Genomic DNA, 20,195 nt, shown 5'->3' with positions numbered 1-20,195 from the left:
CGCTCGCTCTCCCCGCGGGGGCCGGCCGGGCTCTGCAGCGCCGGGGACCGCTGCCGCTCCAGCCGCGCGCCGGGGAAGACGCGGCTCTGAGGCAAGGCGGCGAGCCAGGACGGGGGCCGCCGCACCGGCGGAGCCCCCCGGGGCCGCCCGCCCTGGCTGCTGCAGCGGGACGCGCTGGGGAAGGGGAACGGCGGCTGCGGGAGCAGCCTGCGCGAGAGCCGCCTGGAAACGACGGGGGAGGGAAAAGCAAAGCTCTGCCGAGCCCCAACAGCCCTCGTCAGGCCGGAGAGCTTCAGGCAGACCCGGAGCAGCTCGGTGGCACCTGGGCGCAAGCAGAGAGCAAGAGCCCTCAGCACACGCGAGCCAGGCCCCAGCGTGTCCTCGCCTGCCCAGGCCCCTTCCCCTCCACTCCCCTTTCCTTCATCTGCTCGCACTCCCCCAGGGGATCTGGGCCTGGGACCAAGGGCAGCTGGTGCTCAGTGGAGACGTTAAGCAGGGAGAGGGGGGAGCAGGCCAGTCAGTCTTCACCTTGGTCCCCCGGAAGGCGATGGAGCAACTGACCCTGGACACTGCTTCCTGACACATGAAGCACAGGAAGGTGATCAGGAATAGTCAAGGTGGATTGACGAAGGGGAAACGGTGCCCTACCAACCCGACAGCCTTCTACGATGAAACGATGGGCTTGGCGGGTGAGGACAGAGCACTGGGTGTTGTATACCTTGACTCCAACCAGACTTTGGACACCCTCACAGATGTGCTGATGAAGTACAGAGTACACGAGTGCTCAGTGAGGAACCTGGCTGAACCACCAGGCTCAGGGGGTTGTGAGCAGCAGCTCAAAGTCCAGCTGGAGGCTGGTCACGAGTGGTGTACCCCAGGGGTCGATACCAGGTCAATACTGTTTAACATCTTCATCAATGACTTAGGTGATGGGACTGAACACACTTGCAGTAAGTTTGCAGGTGATACAAAACTGGGAGGAGGAGCTGATACAGCAGAGGGACCTTGATAGGCTGCAGAGATGGACAGAGAGGAGGACCTGGGAGTCCTGGTGGACACCAAGCTGAGCATGAGCCAGCAATGCACTCTTGTGGCCAAGGCTGCCAGTGGTCTCCTGGGCTGCAGTAGGAAGAGGGTTGCCAGCAGGTCAAGGGAGCCTTCCCCTCTACTCAGCCCTGGGGAGGCCTCACCTCGACTGCTGGGTCCAGGTCTGGCCTCTCCACTGCAAGAAACACATGGACCTGCCAGAGCGAGTCCAGCAAAGAGTAACGGAGAAGAAGGGACTGAAGTGTATCTCATACGAGAAGAGCTGGGAGAGCTGGGACTGTTGAGGCTGGAGAAGAGGCAGCTCGAAAGGGACCTTATCCATATGCATAAATATGCAAAGGGAGAGCGTAAAGAGGATGGGGCCAGACTCTTTTCAGTGGTGCCCAGTGACAGGGCAAGAGGTCGTGGGCACAAGTTGAAACACGGAAAATACCAGCTGAACCTAAGAAAACATTTCTTCACTGTGAGGGTGGTCAAACATCGGAACAGGTTGTCCAGAGAGGTAGTGGAGTCTCCATCCTTGGAGATGGTCAACACCTTGCTGGCAGTCTGCTCTAGGTGACCCTCCTGGAGCAGGAGGGGTTGGAGGGGTTGGACCAGATGATCTCCAGAGGTCCCTGCCAACTATTTGGTGATTCTGCATTAGCCCCAAAAATGTGGGGCAAGCAATGGATGTCGTACCAGGAAAAGCACAGGTCTGGACAGCCCAAGGGCTTTCTCCAAAGGCACCTGCACTTCACTGGCAGGATTCTTGTATCTGACATTGGAGCAGCAGGGGACGAGCGCACGTTGTGCACTCCAGGCCTGCTCCAGATCACAACGGATTCAAAAGGGCTTGGGACACGCTGTGCACCTCGCTGGGATGCGGCTCACCACAGCSAGCTGCGCTAGCAAGCCCCGACTGCAGGTTACACAGATGCAGCACCTGCCACAGCTGATCAGACCTCTGGTTCATCAAGCCCTGTCTCCTGCTTCCGGCGCTGACCCACACTTAATGCTTCAGAGGACAGCAAAGTCCCAGGGTGCGCCTGGCCAGCTGTACAACACGGCCCGTGGCACGGAAGGGATGTCTCACGCAGAGCCGTAGCGGGATCCCTAGGGGATTTTCCAACCACACGTAGAAGCCAGCAAGGGCAGTACAAGCTTCCTAGCACTCTGCCTTCCGCTCCGCGCGGCAGCCTCTCTCCCAGCTCACACGGACACCTACCTTGGCTACAAACTGCTTGTCCTTCTGATCCAGGTTCGCCGTGGGAGCCACGTAGTCCCTCCAGATCCTCAGCTTGCGCTCCTTGGCGTACCTGGAAAGAGGCAGACGTCCGTGATGTCCGGGTGCCCAGGGCAGGTGGCCCCAGGAGAGGAGACAGGACGTGCAGTGTTTCACTGCCCGGGCCGTCACAAGGTGAACCCAACAGAGATACTACCTGCACGTGAACAGGCTCACCCGGCAGCAAGGCCGCTTGAGGACAGCTCTAAGCCAAAGCCTGTACCTCATCTCGGCACATCAACAGCAGGCTCTCCTCGGCCTCTGCAGCGCAGAGGGGCCACCGCCTCCCGGCACGAGGGCACAGCCCCTCATTGCCAGTCCAGAATCCAAGCTGAGGACCTCCACATCCGGCTCCTCTGTTACAAACTGCTGCCCAAACTACAATAACGTGCATCTTGGACCCACCCGGCCTCAGCTTGGGGCCTAAGACTCACGAGGCAGAAAACATCAGCCCAGGCAAGCTAAGATCTGCACGGAGCCTCAGAGCCTCCCCACGCACAGCCGGTCACAGCAAGAGCACCGCTGGCGGGCCGAGGGCAGAGGAGAGCTTGCAGGTAAGTTGTTTCGCAGAGTCCTGGCAGAGGCAGCACCAGGGAGCCGCACTGGCGGTGCCCACGCCGCAGACGGGGAGGGCGCTGGAGCCGCTCCAGGCCGCCCGCCGGCGCGGGGGCTGCAGCTGGGCGCACGCCCCAGGCCGGGGGACCCATTTGCAGAGCCCCGGCAGCCGCTCACCTCTCGGCAGCGCGCAGCTTGTCCGCCCCGCGCGTGTACACAGCGATGGACCAGTCCACGCAGCGGGCGAAGCCCTCCTTCAGCAGCAGCTCCGTGATGTTGCCGTTCTGCAGAGAAGGGGAGGAGGCCCACGCTCAGCCGCGCGACCCGCGGCGTTCGGACGCCAGCCCCCGCGTCCCTCCCCCCGACGCCTGCGGGGCCACCTCCTGACACCAAACATCACACCCCTGTGATAGCCACTCCGCCACCGCCCGAATCCAGGGCTTCACCCAGCTCGGGGTGCTCTCYTACTCATAGCCCCAGGGAGGAACCCGCAAAACCTCCCCACCCTCCAGCCTGGCTGCAGATGCTGTTAGAGAGCCTACGGGAGCCTTCTGCACCCCCAGGCTGCCCCTACTCTACGCAGGGCTCCAGCAGAGGAGAAAGCATGGAGAACTTGCCTTCTCTAGTGCCAGTCCTGCTGCAGAGCWGATTTCTGCAGCAGGGAAGCTCTCGTGTCCCGTTCACCCCTCAGACACTACAGCCCCTCGAAGCTCCCCAGCTCCTCTAAGCTCTATAGGGCCCAGTTACCAAGCGAGGTACAAGAGGCCACCCCACAAGATAACCACAGCACTCTGCTCTCCTCGTGGGCRTGCTCTCCCCCATCCACTGAGAAGCACATGATTCCCAGTCCTCCGAGGCTGCTTTGATCCCCCATCAGCAGTGGCTTAACCTTACATCAACCATCAGCAACTTGGACAAGGGAATAACAGCAGTCCAGTGTCCCACAGGGTCCACGCCCCACCCCTTGCCACCAGCAGCCCCACTTGCCGGGTGCAGGATGGTGCCCAGGATGTTCTGGTTGTGGCAGCTCTCCAGAACGATCTGCACGTCCCTCTGCAGCAGCCGTGACTCCGTGAAGAACTTTGCTTCTGCCGCAAACGGCTCGGGGACTTCTGGGGCGTCTGCCTCCCGCTTGAACGTGGGGCACTGCGAAGCAGGGGAGACGGTCAAGACGGGAGCAAACTCCCACGGTAGGAGGGGGAGGCAGAGGGAGGGCTGCATGGGGCAGGCTGTCTGCTACAATTTCAGCAAGGGGGTTGAAAAATCTCTCTTGTTCTGAGTCGCAATCACAGCACAGGTACCAAGGCAGAGAGCGCCGTGCAGTAAGACTGTCCTAAGAGCTCCTTCAGCCCCAGCAACCCAGGAGGTGGACCATTACTTCCCTGCATTCAGCTTTCCTAACATTGTAGGTCTTACCCCAGATTCAAAGACATGGGCCAAGAACCAAGCTAACAAGGAGGCTCTGAAAAGGTCTGGCTTCTGGTCTGCTTCATCCTCCCTCGAGAAATACCTAGGAACCTGTCTGCTTACTTAGGAAACTAGGCTAAAAAGGGATCTTCACTAAGGGCTGAATGGGCAGGAGAAGGACACGTCAGCCGAGCTACTACAGACGGCTTTTTCATCTTGGACCAGTTTTCAGACTCTGGGGGCAGGACCAGGACAGGTCCCAGCAGCAGTAAGGCCATGGGAAGTGACACTCACATCTCCGTGGACATCCCTCAAGGGCCTCTCTCACGTGCTGGCTTCCCAGGAAGAGCGAGGAAATGCCATGAGCTGTCTCAGGGTCTGGGAAGTGGAGGAGGAAAGCTCCTCGAGCCCCTTGCGCTTTGGCTGTAGCTCGTGTTGGGGAGGTAGACCTGTGCATTTCCAGTGCTTTCCTGCCATTTTGCACTGGCACAGCCCTTTACCAACCACCCCACAAATCCTGCCGGGAGCAGTCCTCGATACGGAGTCAATCCGACTCCCAGCCTACGGCACACCCACGCAGGTTCAGATGGGCAAAGCAAATCTTCTCTCACGTTACAGCAGAAGGCACTGTGTGAGCGAGCCACGGCACAAGCCACCCCGAGCACCAGCAACCCCTCGGCCGCCCTGCTCGGCCACCCGAGAGTGGCTCTTGTGTCACTGCCAAGCCGGGCAAGCTCTGGCCCAGGCACTGGCAGCACACTGAGACCAGCTCCCAGCAGAGCATGGACCATCTCTCACTGAGCTACAGCCGTGCAAGGAGGTCCTTGAAGCGCATCCCAGAGAACCTGGGCTGCAGAAGGGCCTGGCAGCACGGAGCTGGTACCAGAGACCCGCGTTGTCCTTGGGAAAGCAGGTGGTTTCTGGTGAAAGCCCTTACCCGCTCGCACCAGACCCACTACCGAGAGCGCAGAGGGGAAAGGAAGCACAGCAAACTCAGGGGGCAGCCTGGAAGGGGCAACTGGCTGCAAAGTGCAAGGGCTCAAAATGCCAGGCACAGACCTGGCAGCAACAGTCAACCTCACCTTGATGCCCGAGAGCATGACTGTGACCAGGTAGTAATCAGGAAGGAGGAGGGCTCGCACCACGCTGCCGTCCCGGACGTGCTCTATGATGGCTGCAGGACGGAAGCAGAGACGTTGGTTTTGGCTGCGGAGCGGGGCTCAGCGTGAGCTGCAGCGGCGCTGCTGACCTCCTCCTCCTCCCACAAACGCTCACTGCATCGCGGTGATCACACCATTCACGCAAAACCAGCGAAGCTGAGGACACCACCCAAGCAGCAGGCAGCACGGTGCTCTGCAGCCCACCCGCTGTCCACAGGCACGCAAGCCACAAAGCTGCCACAAAATCAGGGCAGATGCAAGCACCACTGGCCAGAAGAAAGGCTCGTCAGGAGGACTGAAGACTGCTTCTATGCACACCAGTGACACGCACAACTTCCACAGTCGCATAAACTTACCATTGACTGGCTTCTGGTGCATGGAGTCCACAAAGTGCCGAGGATTTTCGATCGTGTATTTGAGATCCCGGATCGTGTGAGAGCCTGTCCCTTCACTCCACATCCCCTTCTTTGCAATCTTGGCCTGCTCCTCCAGCTCTGCCAGTCTGTTCTGCTCAGGACTGCACGGAAGGAAGAACACAGATCAGACAAAAGCACGCAGGACTCAAGGCAGCAGAGCAGGGCACTGAAGACGAGCAGGCAGGACACTGCCAGCTCCTGCAAATTTTATCAAGAACATGAGTCACAGCTTTTAGGCACTTTCCTTTAACAGCTTTTTAACAGTTCAACCACTCAAGACAAGGCACCGCCCRGGTGGGTTAGTGAGATGGTTTATGCTGCTACAGCAACGTTCAGTAAAGCGAGCAGAGAGGTTCTCCAGGGCCTCAGCACAGACGGTACCAGGGCTGGTTACAAGCAGAGCTGAGGGCACGCACCAAGGTCCTCGGCCGTACRGACAGGGCCATCGATGTCTGAACACCCATCGTTGGGAGAACCACCACTCGGACAGATTAGAGGTGGCCTAAGTTGCACAACAGCCCTTCAAGAGGCTGCTCTTGTCCAGAGACAGAAACCGAAGCACAGCGAGAGCAGCGCACTGGCTGCAGGTCCTTCACCGAGGCAGGGCATCCCAGCAGYCCGCGCTCTCAGAGCGGCACAGCGTGCTTTGGGAGAGCAGGGATGCGAGACAAGTATTTAACTCCCAGGCAAGACCAGAGTCGCAGACTTCTCCCAAAGCCCTGCACAAGAGCACACTGCAGTCAATCTTCAAAGGTAAAAAGCAGCAGTATCCATCTCTCTATCAGAGAGACGGCCAAATCCCTGATGAAGGAAGACTCTGCCAAATGCTGTCGTAATCCATTAAATAAATAGCGATATTTTTGTTTCAGCATCCTTCAGCTCAGCTCAAGGCAGAGCTGCAACCTGATGAATCCCAAGTTCATTACACAAGCCAAGATGCTCTGCTGACCTGCAGTCACCTGATGGACATGCCTGRCTTTAAATACCCGCTTGACATGCTGACAGCAGAAAATGGCCTTGCAGGAGCCCAGCACGGCAGGTTTCGCTGCGCCCATCTCGAGCCCATCCAGCTCCTCCAAGCCCATCAACTTCAAGCTCAGGCTTCAGCCTCTTCTCACCCTGCTCCGCTTGTGCCTGCCCCAAAGAGCTGACCACGACGGTGCTGCTCGCGCACCCCTCACACCCTTTGAGTTAAGGGAGCAAACTCGAAGCAGCAACACGCTCTGAATTGTAGGAAGCAGCATGATCTCCACCATGCACCAACCCAAGACGTGCTCGCTCGGACGGGCGTTACTGCCGTGTGCCCTGCTCCTGCCACCACGCTGTCATCGCAGGCCAGCTCAGCACGCCCCGGGCCTTACAGCAGCACTGCAGGCATCTGAGGAGACTGGGAAGGGCAGACCCCAACAAGCCAAAGCCACCAGAACACAAGCCCACCTGCATTTCTCCATGAGCACAGACGGCTGCAGCCCAACCTGCACCACACATTTCACTTCCCTCTGGCAAACAGGCTAGTCCAGATGTGCTTGAGAAGTCCGGGGCAGAGAACTGACAGAGCAGCTTCATCTTTCAGACAGGCAGAGCCCTCTCACGTTGAAGTCAGAGGCTCTCCGATGTGCAAGTGCAGGGCTGCTCTGCGTTCATCAGCTGACTTTTCTGTCCTGAACAGATGAGCATCAAGCAGAKGCAGGGCTGCTGGTCGAGCAGATGTCCCCCTGCACCGTCTGGAGTAGAGCCAGGGTGACTGGYCGACACAGCCAACCCCTGCTTGGGCAGGGAAGGCTGGCTGGAAAGCAGGGACAAGGCAGAGCATCATGCAATCGCCTTCTCCGTTCCTCAGGAAAGTCCCTGTGTCACAGCCCCCTTTGAGGTGGGCTAAGGGCACGTTTCATCTTTGGGGTTCAAGTGGGGCATTTGTTCCAGACCCTGCTTTGATGGACGGTCAAACCGCTCAGCCTCTGCCCAACGCCATCACCGCACGTTGCTTCCACCCACGTTCGCGAGACCACCGYGTCCGGCAGCTCCAGCAGGCAGGTGTCCAACTCCACCCAAGCAAGGAATGCGAGGGCACAAGTTACCTGCATCCTCCTTACGGAGGGCGGCTTTACACCGCATTTCGACGGAGTCAGACAAGCCGCAGAATCACGGCAGCAAGGGGAGCTAACGCCCGCCAGGACGAGGGGAGCTCAGTCTGGAGTCCAGGGGATTCGGGCGCCTAAACCCAACCCCGCAACGCAAAGCTGCCCCCTCACTACTCTCAAATCGCTTTTCAAGGCTGCCCGAATCCAAACTGAAAACACCCTGCAAACGCCGCGCGTGGTAGCTTGTATCTTGCTGGTTCTTTTCAGGACTGGTTGTCAAAAATATAAAGACTAAAGAACATAATCCTGCAAGCAAGCAAACTTTACACTAACAAATGCTCCCTAGCGACCAAGTGCACCATACAGAGCTAAAAACAGTACCTCACAGAACGAAAAACCTTCAGAAGTAGAAGAGCAGCAACATCAAAGGTTTATAGCTGGATCTATGCTCTGCAGAGGGACCAAGTCAGAGCCGCGGTCCTGCGCTGCGCGTGACCCTCATCTCCAGGCACGGGCAGCAAGCACAACCCCAGCAATTTCCGCCGGCGGCGCCCGCGCCGTGGAAGCGCCGTCTCCCACGCGCCTCGAACTGCACGGCCACACGCTGCGAGCGAGCGAGCGACCCCGCGGCAGCACGCGCGGCCCGGGCTGCTCGTTAGCCAGCTCTGCCCGAGCTCGCCCTGCCCCCGGTGAGAGCCCGGGCAGGGGCTTTCCAGCAGCGAGCAGAACAAGGCCAACGCGAGCAAACTAGCACGTTTCCAACCCAAAGCTCTCCTGCACTAACACCTGCCTTTGCAATTTGAGACTGATCCAGGAGGCGGAAAACCAGAACACAGAAGCAAGCGCCGACTTCAACTGCGCTTCGCAAGCGTAATTTTTCCTTGCCGACCTCTCTCATCTTTGCAGCGCCTGCTCCGCTGTCCGGGCTCCTCGATGCCCTGGGCAGCCTGGGGAGCTGCTCGCCTGCCCCGGCGCCCGTCCCCTCCGACCGTGCGCTCCCGTGTCCTGCTCCAGAGGCCACGCTTTCCCAGGCCCTTCGGAGTCTGATTCTCCCAAAGTTTCACCTTGGGGAGAGAAACACGCTGATGCAGAAGCCAGCGCTGGAGGGTGCCTAACACCAGCACAGCAAACCGGGCCCAGGCAGGAAAGCCCTGTGGGACTGCCCGGGGAGACCAGAAAGGCGGTGGCTTCCCAGRCGAACCCGAACGTGCATCTGAGGGGCTCTCGGGGCAGCTCAGCACCMCAGCAGAAGCCGCTTCCCCAGACAGCCGGCAATCAGGAACTGCTCGGCACACGGGGCTTCCGCACTGGCAAGTCGGGGAATAAAATAACCCATCCACACCCCTGGCAACGCACGCTCTGTTTACTCAACATACCTGTTCGCAGACTGCGCTGCTGAAAACATTGGATGGAAAGCATCCAAGTGTGCCAGAAACAGTTTTAGGAAGCGACACAGGCACGCTTCCAGCCCKGCAGACGTAGGGATGGAAATAGCGTCTCACTGGTATTTATAGAGTTGCCACAGAAAAAATTCACGCCACTGTAACGCAATAGCCCAAGCCTTGGGCCATGCCCGGGAGACGCCAGCGCACCGCAGGGAAGGCCAGGGTTCCCCCCACAGCTCCTCGCGAAGCCTTCGGGGTTACYGATTCCTGACGGGGACTGGCTGAAAGAGCAGCACCGGCTCCAAGGCTTGGCCCTGCGTGTCTAGCACAGGTACCTAGCAAGAACTGCACCGTCTAGAAGTGGGACGAGAGTACAAACATCACCCGTCCAGCCTCRACTCAACGCTAAGCTCATCTTCCAGTGACCAAAAGCCCTGGTGCTTTGCAGAACTGCAGCACCGCAGAAAGCCCCGGAGCAGCCCGGGAGGGACCGGTCTCCGACAAAAGCTGAAGAACCCACCAGCCCTGCTTCTTGGTGCAGATCAGTAACTGCTAGAGAGCTACGTGACCCCCGAACACTCGCATCGCAGGGGGAGTTTAGAAATGCAACAGCATACGTACTTATTGGCTCGGATTCCTTCCCTGCGGGAGGCCAGTCCTTCTGCCACGAGAGACTCGGCGATGTTCTCGCCGCTTGTGTCTGCGGAGAGAGGAGAGGAGACTCCGTGAAACGAGCACCCAGAAAGCATACGGTGCGCGCGGCTCCGAAAGGAGGAGGCGCCGTGCGAACGGGAGGCTCGGAGCAGACCTCGTCCCCGGAAAGAGCTCCCGAGCGAGGCCGTTTCACCGAGCAACAGCCAGCAAACAGGGGGGCGAAGCGGCACGACAGACGACAAGCACGGTCGCGGCTCCGCTGGGCTGGGTTTGCCGCGAGGAAGGCTTGGGAACTCTGCCGCTTGGGCGGCAGACACGGGGTAACCGCAGCGGAGAAGCCAGTAACGGAGCGGGACGGTTGGGTCCCCAGCAGCGCGCGGGCTGGGGGGCCGCGGAGACGGCGAGGAGCTGCTCCCACGGCGTGGGAGGGGGACGCGAGCACGGCCGCGAGCAGCCCCCCGGGGCCGGCACCCCAGCGGCGCGCGGCTCGGCACACGCCGACCCGAGGAGCCTCCAGCCCCGCACGGGGCTCGGGGCGTCCCGGCGACGGCGCTCCCCCGGGACGGAGGGAGCCTCGGCCCCACCGCCGGCAGCCAGGGGTAAGGACCGTTTCCACGGGAGGGGACGGGACGTCCTCAGCGTCCCGGCGGAGGCAGGCACCCGCGGCGCTGGTGCAAAGGGGTCGCCGGATGCCTCTAGTCCGACTTCTCACTCCAAGCAGGACTGTCGCTCAAACTGGGTCAAGCTGGGCCTGGCCACATCCAGCCACGTTTGAAACCTCGGAGGCCAGAGCTCCGCAGGGCTGCAACACCCCCGCCAGGAAGGGTCCTTCCCTGCCGGCCACCCCGAGCCCTCAAGCCACAGTTTGTGGCTGTCTGTGGTTAAGCCACCCGCAAGCAAGAAGGGTTTGGCTCTGTTATCTTTGTACCTGCCTTTCACAGGGCTGCTGCCAAACCCCCCATCGCCTCCTCCAGGGCCGACCGCGCCAGCCCTGCTCCCTTCCCCTCCCCGGGAGGCTCACAGACCCAAGCATCTGGCCATCTCGGTCACCCTCCACGGGACCCTTCCAGCTTCTCCATCCTAGGAGGAAGCAGCCCACATGACTATCTATCAAAGCTTGGCTTGACAAACGATGGYACAAACCCTCACGCGGGCACAGGAGGAGTCACGAAGCAGCAGAGCTGCGCCCGGGACACTCATGCAACCTTACCTAAGCTGCTGCCACAGAACAGCTTTGGCATCACACTGCAAGGCACCAGCAGCCACCAGGACTTGCGAAGCTGATGCTGTTGCCCGTCTGCCATCCCCCTTGGTGTCACCGAGCACCGCAGCACRTGCCTTCGGAAGCATTGCCGGGCAGACCTCCTCTCCAAGGGGGACAAGCATCCTGAGGAGTTCTGGCCCCAAAGCCCCTGAAATCTGCAGGAGATAAGTCTCCAACCCCCAGCCAAGCTGCTTTCAACATCCACAGAAAGGGCTTGAATCTGTTGGGCAGCTAGGACCCGCTGCAGASACGACACTCATTTCCTGAAGGCGAGAACCAAAGGGAGCCAGATTGCAGAGCAGAGATCAAGAGGGGCAAACTCAGAGAAGGCATCGATCGGGGGAAAGCGGGGAAGGACATGAAGTGTTCAGAGGCTTAAGCAGACATGCACTGATCAGCAGCAGCAGGAGAAGCAGGAGTCAACAGCGATGTTTTGCTTTCCGTTCGTGCAGCAGAGCTGATTGCCTGCCAGTCCCCGCGCAAACGAGCCTCGTATCGCGCACTCAGAGGCATCAGCAATTTGTGCCTCACTTCCAGAAACAACCTCTCCTCCCTGTGGATCACCTCCTTTCTTCCCTGGCGATTAAAACCCACAGGTCAGCTACCGAAGGCCCTCCCTGAGCCGGGAGCAGCAGGAAGGGAAGGAGCAGGCTTGTCATCTTGGTATCACCCCCAGAAAAACCTGGCAGCGGAAGCCCAGAGGGTTCACAGCTCAGAGCCCAGTGGGGATGAAAAGACACAGGCTGTTCTGGGGAACCAGCTGACGGGGATTAAGGATATGCTCAGGCTCATGTCCATGCATGGTTGATGGGACAACAGTATTTACCAGCATCTCAACATTAAAGTGGGCAAAGGAAGAAGATCCAGGAAACAACAGGCCAGTCAGCCTCAACTTGATCCCTGGGAAGGCAATGAAAAAAACTAACCCTGGACACCACTTCCTCATACATGAAGCACAGGAAGGTGATCAGGAATAGTCAAGGTGGATTGACGAAGGGGAAACGGTGCCCTACCAACCCGACAGCCTTCTACAATGAAATAATGGGCTTGGCGGGTGAGGACAGAGCACTGGGTGTTGTAYACCTTGACTCCAACCAGACTTTGGACACTCTCTCCCCTAACACCCTCACAGACACACACAAGTGGTCAGTGAGGTTGACTGAAAGCTGGCTGAACCACCAGGCTCAGAGGGTTGTGAGCAGCTCAAAGTCCAGCTGGAGGCTGGTCACGAGTGGTGTACCCCAGGGGTCGATACTGGGGTCAATACTGTTTAACATCTTCATTAATGACTTGGCTGATGGGACCRAACACATTCCCAGCAAGTTTGCAGTTGACACAAAACCGGGAGGAAGAGCTGATACACCAGAGGAACCTCCACAGGCTGCAGAGATGGGCAGAGAGCAACCTCAGGAAGTTCAACACGAGAAAGGGCCAAGTTGTGCCCCTGCGGAGGAAGAACCCCAGGCACCAGGACAGCCTTGGGGGCAAACCAACTGCTGGAGAGCAACTCTGCAGAGAAGGACCTGGGAGTCCTGGTGGACACCAAGCTGAGCACGAGCCAGCAATGCACTCTTGTGGCCAAGGCTGCCAGTGGTCTCCTGGGCTGCAGTAGGAAGAGGGATGCCAGCAGGTCAAGGGAGCCTCTTCCCCTCTACTCAGCCCTGGGGAGGCCTCACCTCGACTGCTGGGTCCAGGTCTGGCCTCTCCACTGCAAGAAACACATGGACCTGCCAGAGCGAGTCCAGCAAAGAGTAACGGAGAAGAAGGGACTGGAGCATCTCTCATACAAGGAGAGTTGGGTGAGCTGGGACTGTCGAGGCTGGAGAAGAGAGCTGGGACTGTTGAGGCTGGAGAAGAGGCAGCTCGGGAGGGACCTTATCCATATGTATAAATATATGGAGGGAGAGTGTAAAGAGGATGGGGCCAGACTCTTTTCAGTGGTGCCCAGTGACAGGACAAGAGTAAGTGGACATGAACTGARACACAGGAAAAACATAAAAATTTACTATGAGGCTGGTATAGCACTGGAACAGGTTGCCTGGAAAAGTTGTGGAGTCTCCATCCTTGGAGATATTCAAAACCCAACTGGATGCAGTCCCATGCAAAGTGGCTTAGCTGGAGCTGAGGGGTTGGACCAGATGATCTCCAGAGGTCCCTGTCAAGTTCAACTGTTCTGTGATTCTGAGAGGAGAAAGCTCCCTCCTACAAAAGGGTTCAAGGTGACAGTGGGTGTCCCCAGTCCATCTCAGGCAGAAAGCAGCTGTGGGGCTGATGCGTCACCTGCCGCTGGGGCACAAGCTCCTACAGGACAAGGGGGAAGGCTGCAGAACCTGGTCCTGGGGACACCAGGGATGCGCATCCAGGCAGAACCAGACTGAAAATCTAGGAAGCTGTTCTTCAGCCTTGATGCCAAATTACACTTACTCCATTTGTGCCGAGCTGCCTCAAGATAAAAYTTGCCTGCAATTGCGAGCAAGTCCTGGCTGTTTGCTAGCACAGCAAACTTGCTGCTTTTTCTGCAGGAAAGGTGCCAAGCCCCAGAGTGACACCAGGATGCATATCTGGAGGCTGACATTTGGAGCTGCCTCCAGACAACCAAGGTTATCCGCTTCAGGCTTACCAGGGGATGTCTCTGCACAGCTGAGCTGCAAGCAGCAAAATCTCCAGGCACACAGAGCCGAGACTCCCAGCCCAGACTGGAACTTGTTYCCAGAGGTGGGTGCCCAATGCTTGGTAGTTGCTGTACTGCTTTTGCATTTGAACTTCTTTCTAGGTCCACATAYAGTTCTGGTCCTTTCCTCTCTCTCCCCTCAACTGCGATAGTTCAGCTCCACCCCTGGGTAAATTATCCTGTTGAGCCTCTTAATATAAAGAAGGCTGCAAGCGAGCTCTTGGCTGAATCCGACCTAGAACATGGTTAAATCCAAAACATATCAGTCACAGGGTTGTCTCAGTTTTGGCATCAACACTTCTGATGAATGCACAGCTGCATATTCATCCCATGCATCTCCTGCCCAGTGCTGGACCGGTGCATCCAAGCAGATATACAACGTCATATAGCACAGAAGGACAAGTCAAGTGCTGGTGGGTACTCACTTCCCAGAAAACAACACATTTTGAGCAATTCCTGCCCCGCTTCTTGAAGCGCAAGGGCACGAGAAGTTTAACGTGGTGCTAATCCCAGCAGAGAACAGCAGCCCCATATCTAAGCCAGTTTCTCTTACTGTTACTCTTACCACGACTGGATGATAGCTTAAAGCTAACCGAATGAAGCAAGAGCACAAATGCTAATCTACAAGCATAGAGCAGGATTCATAAAACACCGCAGCTAAGACCCACTTGAGAAACCGAGCACAAAACCCCACTGCAGGGCTGGGGGACAGGCAGAGACAAGAGACTTCCCTAAACCTCAGGGAGATAAAACTGCTACACTGCTGTGTGCTGACACCGCAGCATCAGCACGTGCGATCAGGACGCWTTGCCTAACGGGAGTAAATATAAGGACATCGAGCAGAAGTCCAAACAGAGACTTTAGGAAGCGAGGTCCCATCAGCTCCTGAGGCAAGGAACAAAGCACCCCTGAAAGGTGCAATCTCAGGAGCAGCACGGCCTGGAGCATCCCTGGGGGGACTCTGGAGCAGATCCTGCAGGAGCTCTTGGACCGTATTTCCGTCAAGTTGCGCACTTCCACCTTGCAATCTTTTTGATACTTTTTTTTTTTATAATTCTTCTGCTTGGCTATCAGTATAAATTCCAGGTGAAGTCGAATCCCGTATCGCACTCTTTTGCAGCGGCCGAACGCCGCAGAGGCCCACAGACCGGCCCCTCCGTAAAGGTCCTGTCAGCCCGGGAGGAAACGGAGTTTCCCCACGTGAAAGCGCACAGCCCACRCTCCCTGGCGAGCGAGCATCAGGAGAGCAGCGCCCCAGCTTCGCCGCCGCACTCTTCTCCTCGGCACCGCAGGTTAACGCTAGAGCAGCCTCGAGTCTCGCTTCGAGCATCCCACAGAAGCCGGACCTTAAGCTAGYTCTTCAAAGCAGCGCCTGCGCGTTGCAGAAAATAACCTGCACGCTCCTCTCCTTCCGAATCCGCAAACGCCACGCACTGACCCCCGCCAGGCTCAGCGCGAGATTTRACGACCAGAAGGACGGCAAGCGGAAACCTACGGGGACCCAGGCGGTGCCGCGAGCTGGGCTCGCCCGCAGCTTTGTGCCGAGACGCGCCGAACGGCCCCGGGGCCCCGACGCCCCCCGCGCCGCTCACCTTTGCCCAGGTACACCATCCCGTACTCGCGGCCTTGCGGGGTCTTGTACTCCACCGTGAAGCAGACCTCCTTCCCGATGAGCTTCTTGCGCAGGAACTCGCGGGCAGGAAAGCCCCAGGGCTGCAGAGAGAGACAGAGAGAGGGGGGGTGGCACGAGGTGGCGGGGGCCGAACGCAGCGAGGGCTGCGAAGCCCCGGGAGCCGGCGCCGCGGGGAGCCGGCGCGCTCTCCCGCGCGCTGCGCTTCTTCGACACGGTCCTGCAGGAGCGCACGCGCTTGCAAGGGAAATGACCCTGTAACGCTGCTCTCCCCCTCCWCTCCCCCCTTGCCTAAGGGTCAAGATTTACTTTCCAGCAGGCCCCGCGCTCCTCTAGGCAGATGGCTCTGCGCCGGGGCGGCCGGGATCACGTCCASGCGGCAGAGGACACTGTCCAAGCGCTCTTGGCGGGGAGAAGAGAGGCCGTAGCGCAGTTGGGAGAGGATCCTCCAGCCTCCTCCCTGCTTCCTCATCTGCACACGCCCAGCCAAAAATAGCYGGCCGAAGCCCGGGCAGGCTCCCGGAGGAGACGGAGCGCAGCCCTCGCTCGGGCCGCACGGACGCCAGCAGCCGTGCAGACGGCCGGGACACGCGGCCCCGCGTGGGATCTCACCGTCCCGCTCGCTTCAGGACCRGGCAGGGAGGCGCTTTGCAAAGCAGCACTCCCCAAAACAGCGCGTCAGCTCAGGAAGAAAACGGTTTGCCTCGTGGAAAGAGATGAGGCTGGGGCACCCCTCCCGGAGCAGCAGAGCCGCCCGCAGCACGCGGGGTCCTCCCGCAGCACGCGCGGAGGAGGCTCAGCCGAGGGGGCAGAGCCACCTCCACGCGAACTCCCCTCCTCGACATCCCCCTCGGCACGACCCGCTGCAGCACGGTGCCCCCAGTTTCGGCACTGGCTCCTTCCCCCTCTTCCCCCAAGCCTGGCACCTTCCAGCCGCGGGCCGTATTGCAAACGCCGAGACGCGCCCCGAACTGCAGCCGCGCTCAGCGACCGCGACGGGCCGCGGCAGGCCGGGCCGCGTAGCTGCCTCCTGCAACAGGTAGCAGCAGGCCCGCGTTAAGGAACTTAATCCCCTCTTGCAAAAGCTGCACCAAAGGCACCTCGGTCCGCAGGGCTGGAAGCGGCACCCTCCAGCCCATGGCATCGAGGAGGTCAGCGGGGCTGCCGGACGCATCCTGCGCAGCTCAGCGCCACGGCCCGCACGCGCGCTCCAGGGACCGGAGCCCTATTTACCCCACGGAGCTGCTGCGTCCGCCGCGACGCTCCTGCCCGGCCCCTCTAGTTGCAAGGCGACCACCACCCTCGGAAGGGCCGGTTAGCGCCAGCGTCGGCCGCAGCCGGCCCGAGGCGGAGGTCGGCCGCGAGCCCCACGCGCAAGCGGTGCTCGGCCCCGGGTCCCGCGCGCAGGGAGGCACCAGCGTTGGTAATTGCACCTTAAGCACTTGAGGGCGTGACGAGACTTCAACCTTTCCTCCCGCGCGCGGAGCCTAYGGCTCGGCCAGCGTGATAAAGCACCAGGCAAGCTTTTAACCGCCCTCTGATTAATGCTCCTCCATCTAAAGCCAATTAGGTGCCTGCTCCAGTGACACCTCGGATGCATTTCCCTCATTCAGCCCCTCCATCCCTGGAGACACGAGGCTGAAAATTAGCGAGGAAGATTTACTCGAGGCACGAGAAGCGAGACCGCTGCAGCGCAGCCAGGGAGCAGGGAGCCGCTCGGCTGCAAGCGAGCGCGGCGAGAGGCGCGGAGCAACGAGCTCCGGGCACCAGCCGCGGGGCTGCCGATCTCGCTGGACCTCCCGGGCCTCGGCCGCGCGCGATCCCGCCCGGAGGCACCTACCTCATCCGGGGTGTCCTTGGCATCCGGCTGCCCGGCGGCCGCGCGGCGGGCGAGGTTGCCGGCGCGGATGTTGCTCAGGTTGATCTGCCGCTCGGGCGGCGGCCCGCCCCGGGGCTGCCCGCGGACGATGATGGCGCATCCCGAGAGCACCTGCGGGGAGGCAGCCGGGCGTCAGCGGCGAGGCGCGGGAGGGGGCAGGCGCGGAGAGACCCCACGGGGCCCGGGGGACGACCTCGAGGGCTCCCCGCTGCGCACGCCTCCTGCCACCCGCCCGCGGGCTCCCACCTCCAGGGCGCTCCGCGCCTGAGCACACCGGCGCAGGGAACGGTCAGGCGAAGCGCTAGTTTTGCTCCAAAAGCAGGTTTTCCGGTCTCATAGGAACGTCGCGCAACCGAGTACGGGGAGCCAGCTGGCAGCAAGGCTCCGCACGGTGAGCCACGTCCCCCCAGCAGCCACCGCGCAGGCGAGCAGCTGGGAGGCTGGAAAAGAGGCAGCTGAACCGAGCGCGGACAAAGGTGGTGGCAGATGCTGCCTGCCCCRGCGAGCCGAGCAGACGCAGCCAGGATTTGCTCAGGGAACCAACAGCCCGTGACCGCCGCAGCTGCTCTCGCAGGAGCAAACCCCGAGCAGCTCCGCAGYGGACGAGGCTTCGACCCTCTCCCCCAGCTCCGGCTCCCTCCCCGCRAGCCACCAGCCCCTCCGGCAGGGCAGCGCGCTTTCTGCAACGCAACGCCCTCGGCGCAGCGCTGGTGCCTGCCTCGTACCTCCGTCCCGCCGCCGTAAAGCCCTCCAGCGGGACGGCGGCGCCAGGACCTTCCACGTGCAGGTAAGGGTCAGCAGGAGCTCCTAACCCCCAGCCCGGAGCCCGGGCTGTGCGTGTTCGCAGCTGCTAACGTGGGGCCTCCCGTTCCCCGTAGCGCTTGCTGGGGACTCCCCTAGCTCACGCAACGGGCTTACAAGAAACGCTGCAGTCAGACATCCGGGCCCCCCCTTCAAAGCCCAGCTGCGACCGCGCAAGGGGCAATTTCAGTGCAACAGGTACACGAAGGACTCGGGAGATCCGGGCTTCCTTCCCAGCCCCGGTGCCGGTGGCCAGGCAAGCCCGGCCGCACCATCCGCCCCACTCTTGCTCCCAAGGGGCTCCGTCGCGAGCGAGCCGCGAGCACGGGGCAGCGGGTCTCGGCCACACCAAAGCTCCAGCGGGCATCGCCTCCGCGCTGCCAMGGGCTCCCACCCGGCCCCGAGGGCGAGGCGGCGCGGGGAGGAAGGGTGCCGCGGGGGGCGGCAGAGCCTGGGACGGCGGACGCAGAAGCGCCGGCACGACCTTCCCGGCGGCTGCCGGGCTCCTCCGGCCCTCCCGAGCTCGCAGCGTTCAGGCGAGTGCCGTGCTGAACGAGGACCGCGCCGTCTCGGGCCAGATCACTGCAACCATCATCGCTTCCCTTAAGATACTCAGCAGAGGATTTAACCTGCTGGSTCTTGCTAAGAGCAGAAGGATTCARAGCAGCTGATGACAAGCAAATCCCACATTGCGCTTGCTGAAGTTTTACAGCAGGCGGAAAAGACGGATTTCCAGAGTTGTGTRTTTTGGAATCATTCCCTGCAAAAAACGTGAGAGTCAAAATGCATTACCAAAACATTCAAAGCATTTCTACAACCTGAAAAGGTAAAGTAAATTCCTCAAACATGGCAGGCACCGAAACGCTCGTCCGGAMGTTGATGTGATTCACCAGGTCGCCCTAAAAGCCCAGTCTCAGCTCCAGTGGAAGCGAAGGACGAGCACGCTGGAACGCGAGCGGGCTTTTCTGCAGAACTCGTTCCAACCTTTTCTTCTTGGTCAGCTCTAGCCGAGGGCTTTTCAGCCCACCCGCCGTGCCACCCGGCGAGGGCACAAGCCCGGAGCCGGCAGGTCTCGCGYGCGGCCCCGAGCCCCGGCTCACCCRGGGGGGCTCGGGGCGAGCTACCCCCGCCCGGCAGCGCTCGGGCATCCACCGGCCGAGCCGCCGCCAGCCTGCAAACCACGGAGGTGGCCGCGTGCTCTGACTGCTTCGGTGCCTCCAGCCGCCGACGCGCCCGAGAGGGAGATTCCCGCGGAGCCGAGGACGCGGCGCGGATTCTGCTCCCGCCCCATCCGACGCGGCCACCACAGAGCCGCCCCGCGACGGCACCGGCCGCCGACGGTCCCTCCCCGGGGGCATTTTGCGCGACGCTGCAAGGAGCAAAGTCCCGCAGCCGGGAACGGCCGGGGCCCCCGCGCACGGGAGCCAGGGGCCGAGCAGCAGCAGAGCAGAGCGCGGCCAGCTCTATCTGCAGAGCGACCGCTCCAGGGTCACGCAGATAAACCCGCGGGCAGCAACCCGCTGGGAGAACCTCCAGGAACAGCAGAGACCCAAGGCGGACCTCTCGCGCCTGCCTCAGCTACGGCAGCCAGCACGACCCTGCCCGGAGAAAAACAAGGTTTTCCAGCAGCTCTGTCTCCTCGCAAGGCCGCAGGCCGCCCGTTATCAGCCGCGGCATCGGTAAGGCCGGCTGTAATTTCCCTGCACGCCAAGTTTGGTCTCCCGCCAGGCAGAGCAAGCGCAGCGGGGATCGCTCTGTTCCCAAGCGAAGCGGCGAATTTGGCTCTCCGCGCTCGCGGCCGATGCTGCTGAAACGCTCGCAGAAAAGCCCCGCACTCCGGACACGCAACGGCCCCCCGGCCGCGCTCGGCGCCCCGCGTCCCGGCACGCCGCCTCCGGCGCTCGGGGGCGGCTCCGTGCCCGGCGCAGCATCCTGCCGGAGCCGCGGCGCGCACGCGGGTGCTGCCGGAGGCACGTCCTGC

General features: G+C 60.8%; 1 protein-coding gene across 1 annotated transcript in view; it reads right to left on the bottom strand.

The window, feature by feature from the left end:
• Positions 1–20,195, bottom strand: part of SND1 (staphylococcal nuclease and tudor domain containing 1) — a gene marked incomplete at its 3' end in the record, with an annotated part of 46,155 nt that overhangs the window by 9,086 nt on the left and 16,874 nt on the right. The window contains exons 2-11 of the mRNA XM_085315940.1: positions 17,660–17,677; positions 17,375–17,524; positions 15,497–15,617; positions 9,937–10,015; positions 5,790–5,950; positions 5,356–5,447; positions 3,854–4,012; positions 3,044–3,150; positions 2,207–2,345; positions 1,191–1,241 (exon numbers count right to left, since the gene is read on the bottom strand). Of these exons, the coding sequence (XP_085172066.1) occupies positions 1,191–1,241; positions 2,207–2,345; positions 3,044–3,150; positions 3,854–4,012; positions 5,356–5,447; positions 5,790–5,950; positions 9,937–10,015; positions 15,497–15,617; positions 17,375–17,524; positions 17,660–17,677 (1,077 nt within the window). The remainder of the gene's footprint in view (positions 1–1,190; positions 1,242–2,206; positions 2,346–3,043; positions 3,151–3,853; positions 4,013–5,355; positions 5,448–5,789; positions 5,951–9,936; positions 10,016–15,496; positions 15,618–17,374; positions 17,525–17,659; positions 17,678–20,195) is intronic.

Source organism: Rhea americana, unplaced genomic scaffold, assembly GCF_003343005.1.
Source record: "Rhea americana isolate MKP2758 unplaced genomic scaffold, rheAme1 scaffold_444, whole genome shotgun sequence".
Classification (NCBI taxonomy): Eukaryota; Metazoa; Chordata; class Aves; order Rheiformes; family Rheidae; genus Rhea; species Rhea americana.
Note: the sequence above shows the minus strand (reverse complement) of the source record. Positions and strands in the feature narration are given on the sequence as shown.